This window comes from Triturus cristatus, chromosome 5_2 (assembly GCF_964204655.1).
Source record: "Triturus cristatus chromosome 5_2, aTriCri1.1, whole genome shotgun sequence".
In the NCBI taxonomy this organism is placed as follows: Eukaryota; Metazoa; Chordata; class Amphibia; order Caudata; family Salamandridae; genus Triturus; species Triturus cristatus.
The window spans coordinates 338,399,044-338,413,583 of record NC_140588.1 but is presented as its reverse complement, the minus strand read 5'-3'; the positions used below and the strand labels follow the sequence as shown (position 1 = coordinate 338,413,583).

The 14,540-nt window shown below is 41.1% G+C and overlaps 1 protein-coding gene across 1 annotated transcript in view; it reads right to left on the bottom strand.

The window, feature by feature from the left end:
- Window positions 1-2,099: 2,099 nt before the first annotated feature.
- LOC146822954 (serpin B10-like) overlaps window positions 2,100-14,540 on the bottom strand; it is a 454,260-nt gene continuing 441,819 nt past the window's right edge. The window contains exon 9 of the mRNA XM_085607111.1: window positions 2,100-2,491. Coding sequence (XP_085463237.1) covers window positions 2,484-2,491 — 8 coding nt within the window. The 3' untranslated portion in view covers window positions 2,100-2,483. The remainder of the gene's footprint in view (window positions 2,492-14,540) is intronic.

Genomic DNA, 14,540 nt, shown 5'->3' with positions numbered 1-14,540 from the left:
GAGAGCATAAGCCACTGAGGCAATAAACATAAGGCAAAGAAAAAAAAAGAAGAAAAGATGAAATTGAAAACCAGAATGTGAATTTTAGCTATTGAAAGTGAAGAGAGAGGGCATTTTTTTCGAGATATCCATAAAGCTGGACGTGGAAAATGCAAGACACCACAGAAATGTGATGGGAGGAGAATAGAGAAGAATGGAAGAATACAAATTTCCAAAACAAATTTATGAATCTGACAATAATAAAAAAACTTCTGGTTTTATCATTTGGTCTGGTGCACTGAAAAACAAATTTTAAGATCTAATCACCAAGTGGCATTACAGTAATTCTTTCACCTCTGCTTCCATCACTTTTATGTTGAAGGGGACCTGATCTGGCAGTTTGGACAGGACTGCTGGGGTAGGATCAAGACAAATTTGCAAATGGCTGGTCTCTATCTAGAGTGACATAAAGTTGTGCATACTAAATATCAAAGTCAGATTATCTAGTGTACTAAATATCAAAGACATGATATCTAAACAAAATATTGACAGGTAAGTCTAGCTTTTCTATACCTAATTCCACATATATAATTACTTAATTGGTGTGTATATCTTTAAGGTACGTAAATGTAGAGCTAGGAAAAGTAAGCATATACTTCCCTATATGCATCTACCTTTCAATATTTTGCCCCTCTATATTCTGTCCTTGATATTCTTGTATGCTGATATCCTTCATGTTGATATTCAGTAGTAAAACTGGCACAATGGACAAAAAACAATGAACTTGAGTGAGGTCTTGAGCAATTACCAGTGGCTGACATTAATTCAAGATATCCATCTATTAACTCATTGTGCAACGGGAATGCCCTGATGAGGGTCAATGTTCACTGTGCTATGGAACTCAAGCTTCACCTCACTGATAAGGCCCAAGAAGGTCAACACCAGACCCGTGTTGCTTATTTTCGTGTCTGAAGGTGATGTGACCTGATAGTTCAGCTGAATTGTTCCTATTGGAGCAGGACCAAGGCTGAATTACATGTGGGTGAACTCTGTTTAGAGTTGAACAGTGGCAAAAAGATCAACTTGTGGAGTGGTCTTGAGCAGCTGAGATGATTTCAAACGTTCCTTCCACCACTTATCTTTTAGTTGCAATAAATTGCCTAAGTGTGTCAGTTACGCCCAAATATGAAAGCCTAACGCCCAATGTGCCGCTGAATTCAAGCTGCACTTTATTGGCTTTACCCAGGTACGTTGAAAACATATAGTCTTTGAAACTGTAATTCTTCCTTATTCTTTGAGCCTATGTCCAATCATTTGGGAGAAGATTGGTGGTGAAAAGGGCATTGTTGCTTCAATGGAATTATCTCTCTGAAACCAGTGATGTTTGTGGCAAATGGTAATTATTGGCAAGTCTCTAATGGTCACACATTACTTCATGTTCTTGGAACTGAACTATCGGTAATAGTATCTGCGCCATATATCTTTCACTCTTTGTAGAAGATCCATATCCAGATACTCATTCTCATCTCATGCACATCCTCTCATAGTCCTTTCAAGTTAAGCCCAGTTTGAGATGGACTGTTTCTATTGGAGTAGGACAAAAACTGATTTGTACAGGGCTGGTCACTGTCTGGAGTGATACAGTGAGCAAAAACACAATGGACTAGAATGTGACCTGAGCAATCTTTAACATCTGAGAAAATTCAAGCACTCCTTAATTCACTTTGTTTTTTTTGGGGTGTTATTTCCAGTGAGAAAAAATTAGGAACATTGCTATGTCTAGGTATCTCTTGACTCAAATCTAAAGATGATCAGAAGGCTTTCTGTTGGTGGACACTACACAATTACGTCAGCCTAATTTAAACCCTTTTTTACGCTGATGCAAACCTAAAGACACAAATTGATCATGTTTTGTACAATCCTATGATAATCTGGATATTTCCCATTTGCCGCAGAACAGATGTATGTGTTTTGTGATCTTCCCAATTGTTTCTCATTGCTATCAAGGTCATTATAGCGACCACTTCTAAACCCAAACCCCACTGTAACTTAATCAGGATTAACTGAGCCTTTTGGATCCAGATGGAAATCAGTAATCAATAAAAATGAGAAGCTTATATAGTGATGACAACAATGATAACACAAACCTTAAATTTACTTTTTCTTTACACCACTGTGTAAAGCATGTAACAGAAATAGAACAAATTGCACAGTGTTTGGGCTCTTAACTGGGAAGGTGACATTTGAACAGGGAAAGTGCTCATCCTACGGGGAACAGTATCTTCCACAGAAGAGGACGCTGTTTGTCTTGTTATGTCGAATAAAGAATATAAAAGGATGGTCTGCCTCAAATGCGGCAGTGTTTGGCATTGAAGTTAGTCCCATTACAACACCAGCAGCAGCTGCTGCTTCGGTGCCCTCCTCATTCACCTCTACATAGGCCTTGTACAATACGTTGGACACATAAAGGTTATTTTTTTCAGACATCCCTGAAAAAGCAGCTTTTACCCTGCTGAAAGCATCACTCATCCCCATGCCACCCAGGGTGTGTGTGTGAGGTCATCCATTTCTTCCATCGTAAACTTGGGCAGAGACACTTCGACATTTATTATGTGCATCGTATCTGCTCTTATCCACTGTGATAATTGTTCATAGTTCAATCCATTTTCTAACTGCAAGGAAAGAAAATCAAGATCACTTCTGTATTAAACTGAAATAGTTGGTGGATGAGCGAATGACTTGGCGATTGTGCAGGGGTATGACCGTGTATGACAAAGAAGGCATCAGACAGCTGTGCCAACTCTATATAAGACAAGGACCACTGTTAGGAAGAGTTTATTGAGATCTAATATAGCGTTAATGACCTAGTACTGAAAGAGTAGCTGCCACCCAATACTAAACCCCACATATTACAGTTTTCCTAAAGTTTGGTAAATAAAAAAAAAAGACGCCTGTCTGCTTTGGATGTAAATTTATATTGGTCAAGTATACGTAAGGGTTTACACCGTAATTTCATTACAAGACCGGAGGCTATCACTATGCATTAATCCTTTAATGCAGTCACAAGCAGCCGCACTACATCACAAAGAAAGAAACAGTTCTAGAATGTAGTGAGCCGGGTACAAATGGCATGAGGCACAAACAGACTGCCTCTTTTAAATGCGGCTCACAGGCAGATAAGTAACAACACCTTCCTCTCTTTTTTAGAAATTGCTTTGTATCAACTTTTCTTACTTGATTTACAAACGATCTACCGAATAACATGCTATACTTGTATCTAACGATTTACTGCTTGTTATGCCTATTTTTATAGCTTGTTTATCGCTCTTTACTTCACAGCTCCTCGCTTCCCTTCGCGTGGGTGACTATGGGCTTCCCCCCCCTCCTCAACCCCTCCCCACCGACTTCCTATTTAGGTCGTCGATCTTTTCTATCTCCCCCGTACCTATCTAATTCTGTTTTAATTACCTTGTCCACTTTTGTTTCCAAACCCCTTAAGGCGCGCACCCCTTTCTAATGCGAGAGATTTCATTTCTCACCTTATTTGCTTAATGTCCGCGTCTTTTTGGTATTTCCTCGACGCGCTCGCCAAAACAGAACGAGCGTGTCACGCCTATTAAACGAAAGCACCCTAGCAACGGAGCCGCAGCGTAAGCTTGTTTCCTAGGAGCTTTCTTCTAAAGTTTCCTTCTCCGACAGCAGCTGAGCTCAAGCGAGAGCTTCAGTTACTCCGCTCCGATCAGCTGCTGCCGGAGATCGCGTATAAATATATTTTAAAGGGAGAAACCTTGTTTCATCTTCAAACCCAAGGAGATACTCATAAACAGGCTAAAATAGATTTGATTAAGCCTTCTCTAGCAGCCACATCTTTACTAAAAGCTCCTTATTTCAAAGGGCGCTTTATATATTACATTTGCCATCCTTTCATTTACTTTCTATTCAAGCATAAAAAAAAATTTAAAAAAGGGGGGAGATTTTAATATTACCAAAAAAAATAAAATAATAATATTACCATAAATTAATATAACTCCCTCTGAACTTATTTTTCTTACACAATTACTGGCAAAATGTCAGACCTTGACTCTGATGATGCCACTGCTAGTTCTCCCCTTCACAACAATGATTCTTTTAAACAATTTTTGCAGAAAGAAATGCGATCTTGCATGTTATCTACTCTAAAAGAAGTCATGTCTACAAAAAGATCTCTCCCCTCTGATCATGATGATCCCATCTATGACCTCACACTTCCTGGCAAAAGGAATAAAAAATCAAAAAACTGCGAACTGGATCTAGACAACCAAAACCAAGAGCTAGAGTTTAATAATCCTGGCGAAGGAGAATCTCCCTCCTCTTCTGATAATATTATACTCAATCCCTTAGGAGAATAAATGTTCTCCCCCCTCAGTATCTCCCACCCAAATAGCTCGAAATGGTTCCCTCAGGAACATGTTTCTAAGTTCATTAAGAGATGGCTAAGAAACTCTCTCGAAAGAGAAACAAGGAATACTCTTAAATCAGAGTGCCCAAGACCCTCTCTTCATGATAAGGTCTCACAAACCCCTAACCTCGATCCCGACCTAATAAATTTTTTATTTAAACTAGGGAAAGACCCTAGAAGAGGTCTTGAGAGAGTGCTCAAGGGCTGCCAGGACCACCTCCTCGACATCCTCGGTCCCCTCACTAGGATTCTTGACCTAGCTGAAGAATCCCACATTTCAAATATACCTCTCAATATCAACCTGATTCGCGGATGGAGCCAAAGAGCCATTGTCCTTCTTGGAAATGCGAATTCGAGCCTAAACATTGAAAGAAGGAGAACTATCCTTACCAAGATTAACCCTAAACTGAGTGACCTAGCCGAAAAAGAACCATCCGACAACCCTAAGGGTCTTCTTTTTGGAGAGGACATGATCAAATCAATCGGCAAATACGTTGCCACCTTTACCGGCCTTGATAGGGCCCAAACAAATATGAAGCGTGTTTTCAACACCAACCTTTTTGGACAGGGTGGAAGAAGGGGCCATTCTTCCTGCCGCGGTATCCAGCGGCCCTTCTCATCCTTCAGAGGTTCTGGTAGAGGCTTCTACCCCTCCAATCAACAATTCTACCCTCATCGAGCCAGAGGACCACGTAACAGAGGCTACAGATCCCGCGGAAATCCAAACATCTCCAACCTTCCAAGTAAGTCTTCCTCCTCTTTCTTCTTCTTCCCAAGTAGGGGGCAGACTAAAACTCTTCTACCATATATGGGAATCCCTAACTCAAGACCCTTGGGTTCTAGAGACCGTTCAGGGTTTCAAAATAGACTTTATAGATATTCCGTTTCAATCTCACCCCCCAAATACTTTAACTCTTTCAGAAGAACATCAGAAGATTGTCGAAGAGGAAATCTCTTCAATGCTCAAAAAAGGAGCTATCATACAAGTACCTTGGTCTTTAAAAACATTTATCAGCACTCTTTTCTTAGTTCAAAAAAAGGAAAAAGGGTGGAGACCAGTGATAAACCTTCGAGAAGTGAACAAATACTTAGTTTACAGACACTTCAAAATGGAAGGTATTCACCTTCTGAGGGACCTTCTTTTGAAAGGAGACTGGTTAGTAAAACTAGACCTAAAGGACGCCTACTTTACCATCCCTATGGCACAAGAACACCAGCGTTTGCTTCAATTCACCTGGAAAAAACGTCTGTACCAATTCCAAGCTCTTCCCTTCGGTCTTTCCTCTGCCCCCTGGTGTTTTACCAAGATCATGAGGACCATTGTCTCTATCCTGAGAGAGAGGGGTATTCGCCTCATTATTTACTTAGTCGACATCCTCATCATGTCTCAACTCTACTGCCAAATCATGAAAGACCTCAATACCACCATCCACCTTATCGAAAGTCTCAGCTTCATTATTAACAGGGAGAAATCTATCCTTACACCCTCCAAGTCTCTAGAATTCCTCGGATTCACTGTAGATACCTCGAGCTGTCTTCTCCTTCTCCCTACCAAGAAAATTGCTAAAATTCGGAAAGAGATCAGGTATGTTCTAAAACAAGATTCTATAACCCTACGAGAATTAGCCCGACTTATAGGCCTCCTTTCCTACAGCATCCAAGCTATCTTCCCGGGCCCCCTGAATTACCGTGCCCTTCAGAGATTAAAAGGGAAAGCTCTCAAGTCTGGTCTCTGGTACGGAGACTCCGTGACCCTGGATCAGGAGGCCAGATCGGAACTTTCCTGGTGGCTGGAGAACTTGGATGCCTGGAATAGGAAAGAAATCTTTGGCTCTGTCCCGGAATTCATTCTGGAATCAGACGCCAGCCTCCATGGTTGGGGCGCTCGTTTCCTCGAACAAAACAATGGTGGCGCATGGTCGCTTGCGGAATCTTCCCACCACATAAATTTCTTAGAACTTACAGCGGGTTTATACACCCTAATGAGCTTCAGACACTCTCTTCAAGGGAGATCTGTTCTTCTCAAGATGGACAACATCTCTGCAGTATCATATATCAACCGCCTTGGCGGTACCAAATCAGCAGACCTATCCGCTTTAGCGAAGAAACTCTGGATGTTCTGTCTAGAACACAAAATGTCTCTGAAGGCGGAATACCTTCCCGGGAAGTCAAACCTCTCTGCAGATTGGAACTCAAGATTCCTTTCAGACCGTACCGATTGGAAACTCAATGTGAACATTTTCAATACTCTCTGTCTTTTTTGGGGGCCACTAGACGTGGATCTGTTCGCCAGCAGACTGTCATTCCAACTCCCAAAATATTTCAGCTGGATGCTAGACCCGGGAGCTCTAGCGGTGAATGCCTTTCTCCAATGCTGGCCCAACCTTCGGGGTTACGCCTTCCCTCCCTTTGCTATGATACAAAGGGTCCTACAGAAAGTCAGAATAGACCAATGCTCCTTGGTTCTGATAACCTCATTCTGGCCCTCTCAGGCATGGTTCCTGACCACTCTGGAACTCTCCTGTGACATCCCCTTCCTCATTCCAGCGAGCAAGGGTCTGGTCACAAACGCAGACGGATTAGATCACCACCTAATCACTTCAGGGAATTTGAACCTTCTTGCTTGGAAAGTGTCAGGCAATCCAACGAACTGTCTGGCCTTTCGTCATCAGCTCTTTCTCTCCTCGGAGAATCACGAGCACCTGGAACGCACTATAGATACAATAACATTTGGAAGAAATGGTTTTGTTGGTGCATGGAAAGGAACGTGGATCCCTTGGAAGCTCCTATGGTCAATATAGTTAATTTCCTTGTTGAACAATTTGACAGGGGATTATCTTATAGATCTATTAATTGCTACAGATCACCAATCTCCGCTGGACATTCCCTCATCAATGGTAAGACGGTAGGTAAGAACAACATTATTTGTAGAGTTATGAAAAGCATTAGACTTAAAAGATCTCCCAGACCCAAATACCAGTCCATGTGGGATGTTAAAGCTATCTTAGACCTTTTCTCTTCTTGGCCAGATAATGCTTATCTTAACAGAAAATGCCTCTCGCTTAAACTTGCTACTCTTTTATGTTTAATCTCCTGTCGTAGAGTTTCCGATGTGAAATGTCTGGATATTTCTTATAGATCTTATGATATGTTTGGAGTTAAATTTGATATTTAGAAGGACTAAAACCATGTCGGACTCTATTTTTTATCCTCGTTTTGATCTTTGCAAAAGGTTGTGTGTCGTAGACTGTATGAGAGAATATGACTTGAGAATGAAGGACGTTCGTCCTTTAGCTGCCAAACAACTCCTTATCTCATTTGTTAAACCCTTTAAACCAGTTGCTTCCTCTGACATTGCTAGATGGGTCAAGTCAGTAATGAATCTAGCTGGAATCGACCTTTCTAAATTCCAAGCTCATTCTCTCAGAGGTGCTATGGCAAGCAAATCCTTTTGGTCTGGAGGTAAGTTGAATGATATTCTTAAAGCGGCCGATTGGTCCAATGCTTCAACCTTCGCTCACCATTACTGTAAACCTATTGAACATATGTCTGATGTTGTACTTCAAGGCTACCAACATGCATAATGTAGCCTCCGGTCTTGTAATGAAATTGCGATTCTCCTATTAACATGACTAGAGAATCTGCATTTCATTAAAGACACGGAGGCTATCATTATCCCACCCTTCCCCCCCCCTTGTTTGGAGTAATTCTTGAACTATATATACTTTTCTTCTGTGTGTATTTTGCATTGAATATTAACTTATGACTTTATTATCCTTCTTAACTTATGATTCTCTTATCATTCTCCTCTTTCTTTCAGATAATCCCGCATGATCACCTAACTTCACCTTTACCTCTCTTCGGACTTCTCACTACCTTCAGTTTCAAGATCAAGTTGGACCTCATCTCTGAACTTTATTTACTTCATTGCATTTAAAAGAGGCAGTCTGTTTGTGCCTCATGCCATTTGTACCCTGCTCACTACATTCTAGAACTGTTTCTTTCTTTGTGATGTAGTGCGGCTGGTTGTGACTGCATTAAAGGATTAATGCATAATGATAGCCTCCGTGTCTTTAGTGAAATCAAGATTCTCTAGTCATGTTAATAGGAGAATCGCAATTTAAGACTTACCTAGTGTGGAGTAAGCAACAAGTTTATGGCAACAACATTGTTTCTGATCTGCCTAACAATTTATCTTTAATCTGCGCCCAAACTATGAGCAGGCACTGCTGTGCAAGGCATTACAGACTTCAGATTCCTCAATGACCACTTGCATTACACAGGTGGGTTAGTGGTAGGGGCCCCACACCAAGCCACAGTCAGGTTGAGAGGGCTTGGTTTGCTTTCACCAGTCTCTGCCAGACTTCTGCGAAGCCACCAACTTGGTCTCTGGCCACAGGTCCTGCATCGGACCAACCAATGCAGCACTGGTCCTTGCCAGACAACCCTGGAGGACCTACAGTTCACTCCCTCCTGCACCAGTGATAGGCAGGAAGACTGCAGAAGCCCAGCTCATGGTCAGAACCGCCACACAACATTAGGTACTGCTCCCAGCACTGCTTCTCCCAACTTCCACACATCATAGCCTTTAACTAAGCCTAGTGGTGTCTCGGTGCAAGCCTGTTGTTTGGCCAGTGCATGCAGGTGAGGCTACTCCCCTAAAAGATCAGTGCCATGATCTTATATCAGTGCCCCACATGGGGCTTCAGACACAAATTAAAATTCTTAATTTACACATAATCTAAAATTTGACATTTCTAAAACATACATCCTTAACTGTAAGCTAGAAATATACTTGAGGGACATTATTAGGGCCATATGTAGCAAAATTAATCATTGATATTTCCAAATTGATATTTTTACCAAATTGCAATGTGGAAATGGCAATTTATAATGTATGTACGCCTTGCTTATTTCGTTCATCTGAGTATAGATTTGGTTCTCCCGTGGCCCCCCCCTCCCTCTCAGGCCTCCTTTTTATTGACCACCCTTGGGTGGTCGGGTGTGGAGTTCCCCTGCCGTGGTTAGACGCCCTTTCAATGTTTTTCGCCTTGCCTTTTGTTTTTCTTTACTTTTGTTGATATTTATGTTAAAAGGGTGTATCCTGACTTCCCTTTATGTGCAGTTTGATCTCCTGTAATTTAGCGGAGCCCCTGTGGGCCAGTCATTGTTTTTTGAACTGTTTGATCATTTGGAATACTAGCGGCCGGCCCAGGTGGTTGTAGGCCCGTGCTTGTACCTTTTTTTTTTTTTTTTTCTGCACAATAAACTTTTTGAAAAAAAAAAATATATATATATAATGTATGTACGTTTGAATTTTAAATTAGCGATTCCCAGTGGGTCGCAAATCGAACCACCTCATAAATATTAATGAGGTAGGCCACAATTTGCAAACCTCTAGGAATTGCCACCCTCACTGCCATGGTGACCTGCTTGGGTCAGCAGACCACCATGTCTGTGATTGATTTTTACATGCAGCCTTTGAAGAAAACAGGACTGCGTTAGAAAAGAAACTAACTTTGTGTGTTTTTTGTTTGTTTATGAGGAGGCAGTGGTCCTCTTAAATAAACATTTTTTTTGCATTCCCAAAAGGGAAGGTGTCCCCAGGGGACCCATTCTCGTTTGAGAATGCATCACCACTACACTTCTTTAGCCGGTAAATTATTGTTTTGTGACAAGAATCCGGTCGCAAAACATTAATACATATCATCCTACTATGGCATTAATGCTGAATTGGTTTTGGGCACAAAACCAAACTGCGATTTGTTAACATGGTACTGAATCACAGTTTGATATTCATAACTGACAGGAGCCAAATGGCCTGTCTGCAACTGCAAAAAAGCTTAGTACATCTGGCCCTTAGTGTCCTAGTTTTGTGTTTCCTAAATATATGTTTGAAAATTAGACTTACACAATCCTTCAAAACAAGGACAAAAACAGAAACAATGACTAAAACTTGCGCTATCCGGGGCACACAATTTACATTTAATAATGTTAAAATTACATTTCATGTAACCATTCCACAGAGTATAATGTAAACGGAATCGCAAGAATTTAAACGGAATCCATGAGGACAACATGGCACATAAGTGAAAGACAGCCTACGTGACCTGAATTTGCTTTCTCCGTACCATTAATCTAATTAATCGAGGATACTGCATTTTTGACACTGAGATTGAAGCATTACTTAGTAACAGACGATGGTCAAATTCATATTGCCTAGGCATATTTTGATTTAAAAGATTTAGAAAATTAGCAAGAATGTAATTTAGATTTCCTATTCATTTTTTGGGTATCTGAGATTGGATCATAAAGTCCTCCACAACCAGATTTAATTTAGACGGCGGGAGGGAAAAGCATCACTTAAGCTAGTAACATCCATTTTTTGTCAGCAGCAACATGACCAAATTCCAACAGAAGCAAATCATGTGGAGATCCCTTTTCCCGCTATTCAGTTTGAATGGCCTCAAAATTCTAATAGGGCAATTGACAACAGTTACCCGCTCCTCTGGAATTAGTAGTTTTCTACTTTCACACTGGGGTTCTAGTTGCTGAAAACAGACAGCCTTTCCAAGTGAAAGATCATGGAAAATAAACAATTACATAAGGAACTGGTCCCGGAATGACCAATTCTTCTACAATTCCCCATTTCCTAGTGGACTCTTTTTATCCACTTTATAATACATGGGATTCTGTAATCTCAGTATTAACGGCAGTCTCTAATTTCTTTAGAATCGGCGGCTTGTGACACACTCAGTCGCTGATTATAAAGAAAAGACGTCAGCACTCTAATACTGTAAGTTATTAGAGTCAAGTTCTGACATCACAGTGCCTGCTGCCAGAGTAAGCAGCCCAGGTGAAAGGCAGGTCGGGTCATGGAGCATAATTGAAGCAGCTGTTTGAAGCAACAAAAACGGAGCGTTGCTTTTAGTTCATCTGCTCTATTTTAATAGCTTACAATGTCAAGCAGAGGGAATATGTTTTTTTGCACTCCTTAGAGAAAAGATAGAATCTCTCTGCATGTTTCTAGACAATCCAAGCTACTGCAGATATTTTCTTTATTTAAAGAAAATAAATACTTATATTAAATTGTTTCTAATATCTGTTTGCAACAAACATTTAACAGGTTTTTAGTGTGTTTAATTTTACACTGTAGTTTTTATTTTCATTCTTTTTTTACAAATATGCTTGACCTTTATATGAAAGAGAGTGAACAACCTTTACAACGCAACTATTACAACGCACTACACTTACAACGCAATTTTTACAACGCAACATCCACTACAACGCATTCCATTACATCGCATGACACTACAACGCATTTTTAAAAACTACCTTTACAACGCATTCCATTACATCGCATACTACCTTTACAACGCATACCATTACAACGCATAATATTACATTAGAACCCCTACACTATCCAACACTTACCGTACTGTTGCACCCCTTGGAGTTAGAATAGTAATTTTTACCCCTATGCTATCCAATACTTACCTTAAATGCAATTTAATATTATGCGTTGTAATGGTATGCGTTGTAAAGGTAGTATGCGATGTTTGGAATGCGTTGTAAAGGTAGTTTTTAAAAATGCGTTGTAGTGTCATGCTATGTAATGGAATGCGTTGTAGTGGATGTTGCGTTGTAAAAAATGCGTTGTAAGTGCATGCATTGTAAAAGTGTGCGTTGTAACGACATACATCCATGAAAGAGCTATGCACCAAAGTTTTCAGTGGTTTGTGGGAAAGGTGATGGTGTGACCATATGGGATAAAGTTCATCCGAGTGTACAGGATAAGGATATTGCAAGTCACCTCAGAGCTCCATAACCTTATAAAGGAACTGGGCCTTCAGCCTCATTCCTCTAAATTGGTATGGAACTCCTCGCTTGCAATGTCCTTATAATATAGGGCAGAGTACTTTAACCTTTACATAATGCATCAGATTTTCTGCTCCCCCAAAGTTAACAGTACCTTTGGCATCAGTAACATGGAGGTGGGGAAAATCCAGCCTATTTCAGAGGCCACCTGCAATGAGATTCTAAGCCTGAACATTACATTCGGCTATTCGTCCAGCCTACAGTGCCTATTTGCACACTGAGAGCTTCTTATATTTTAATTCATTGACATCCATAGAACTCACCAGATCAAAAGATTTTTGTGGTATATACTAAGCCAGCAGACATTTGTGGGTTCCACAGTTTCCCATTTGGAACTGTGTGTCCTGCTTCAGAAACTTTGTTAACAATACATTGGAGGGCGTGGTTTGCCCTTGTGGCCTCTGTTTCCCCGCCCCAGCCTTCCTCAGACTGGGGCTTGTTCACTACTGTCCCCACAATTGGTTTTGTCATGCAAGATCTCTTGGATATAATTTCAATCAACTTCTGCCACTCATATTACATTGATCCGCAGATCTACCTATGAGTCAAAATGGCTTACAAAAAAAAGGCTTCTCTGATTGATCAGATTCTATCTTTTGTTTTAAATTATTTATCATTTGGTCCTTTGTGCATCAGGATTTGCAAAGAATTAGTAACTTATTAGTGAAAATATACAATTAACCATTTGGAGCACCAAATATCAAAAAGAGACAGCTCTGTTTAAAGTTCAACCTTTGTGTCAATTTTAGTCGCATTCCGTCCTTCAGTGTTTTTCTGTAGTGGAGAACAAAAATTCCCAAGGGACTTAAAAATGTAACTTAATAATGAAAATGCTCGAAACAAAGACGCAATTTCTTGAGCATAAAGAAAGTATTAAGAAACCGAAGAGGCCCAGGAGTGGCTCGAAGGATGGCGCCGACTCACTAACCCCGGAAAGCCCAGGAAAAACCAAGATTGACAGCCGCCGGGAGAGACACAGTCAGAGCTGGAAGAGACAGGCTCGACAAATGGAGAATCAAACATGGGACACTGAGATCGAAGGGGCCTTATCCCACGAGAGACTGATACCCACAATACTAATTAACTGGAACAGCAAATTTCCACACATAAGAGGCCAACACAACCCGCGGTCAAATGGAAATAGTCTCTGGAGTAACGGCTGAAAATCAGGCGGTCAGTCCTGTATGACGCAGCTTCTGAAGTGTCATGATACAAGCAAAGGACTGTTGCCACATACCAACTACTTTGTCATATTTGTACTTTTAATTGATATAGTAAATTACTATGAAACTGCCAACAAACGATACTACAAAAGAGGAGGTGTTCTGGGTGGAATACTGGAGACGTTCCCACCCCTACGAAGGTTACAGGAAATGGGTATTAGGCACTCTGCACTGTTGGGGAAGCGGGTAGTTTTAAGTCCGTCATGCAGGGAGGCAGGGAAGGGTAAGATGTGAGTACTAGGGTTACTAGGTTTTCGTCTGGTTCATTTACGTTGGTAGCTACAAATTAAGGTACGACTTGCACATTTCCAGATAGGGCCCCAGTCCCATTCTCCGATTTCTTGCACAGATAGTCCACATGACACAAACGTCCACGCAGCCTAGCAACACTGCTTCTACACCAAGGGCACACCCCTCACAGGTACAGCAATTGTCACTTATCTCATGGAATGTAAATGGCCTAGGTGACAAAGTAAAGAGGGGGCTAGTTTTACAATATCTTAAACACCAGGCACCGGCAGTGGTTATGATACAAGAAACCCATCTGATAGGAACCACATGCAAGGCCCTTGACAGATGGGGCTTTAAGTTGGTGGTGCATTCCGAATTTACATCAGGCTCACGAGGTGTGGGGATCCTAATTAGGAAACAATTCCCACTTATTATCAGGCACACACAAGCAGACAACCAAGGCCGCTTTGCAGCAATTTCGTGTCAGTGGGAAGGGTGTACAATTAATATAGTTGCAGGATACATTCCCCTGCACTCCATTCGCAAGCGTTTCCAGCGCTTAGTGCATTTATTACTTAGGCTCCCAGAGGGGGAATTAATAGTAGAAGGAGATTTCAACACCACCCTAGATGACTCGCTAGATTGCACCCCCCCAACACCTACACCATACACACTCCAAATTTGCAGACTTTTCACCGCCACGACATTATACATACTACTCGGCAGCGCACAATAGCCTCTCTAGAACACATTACATACTACACTGGCAGATTGTGTTGGGAGGTTTAAGG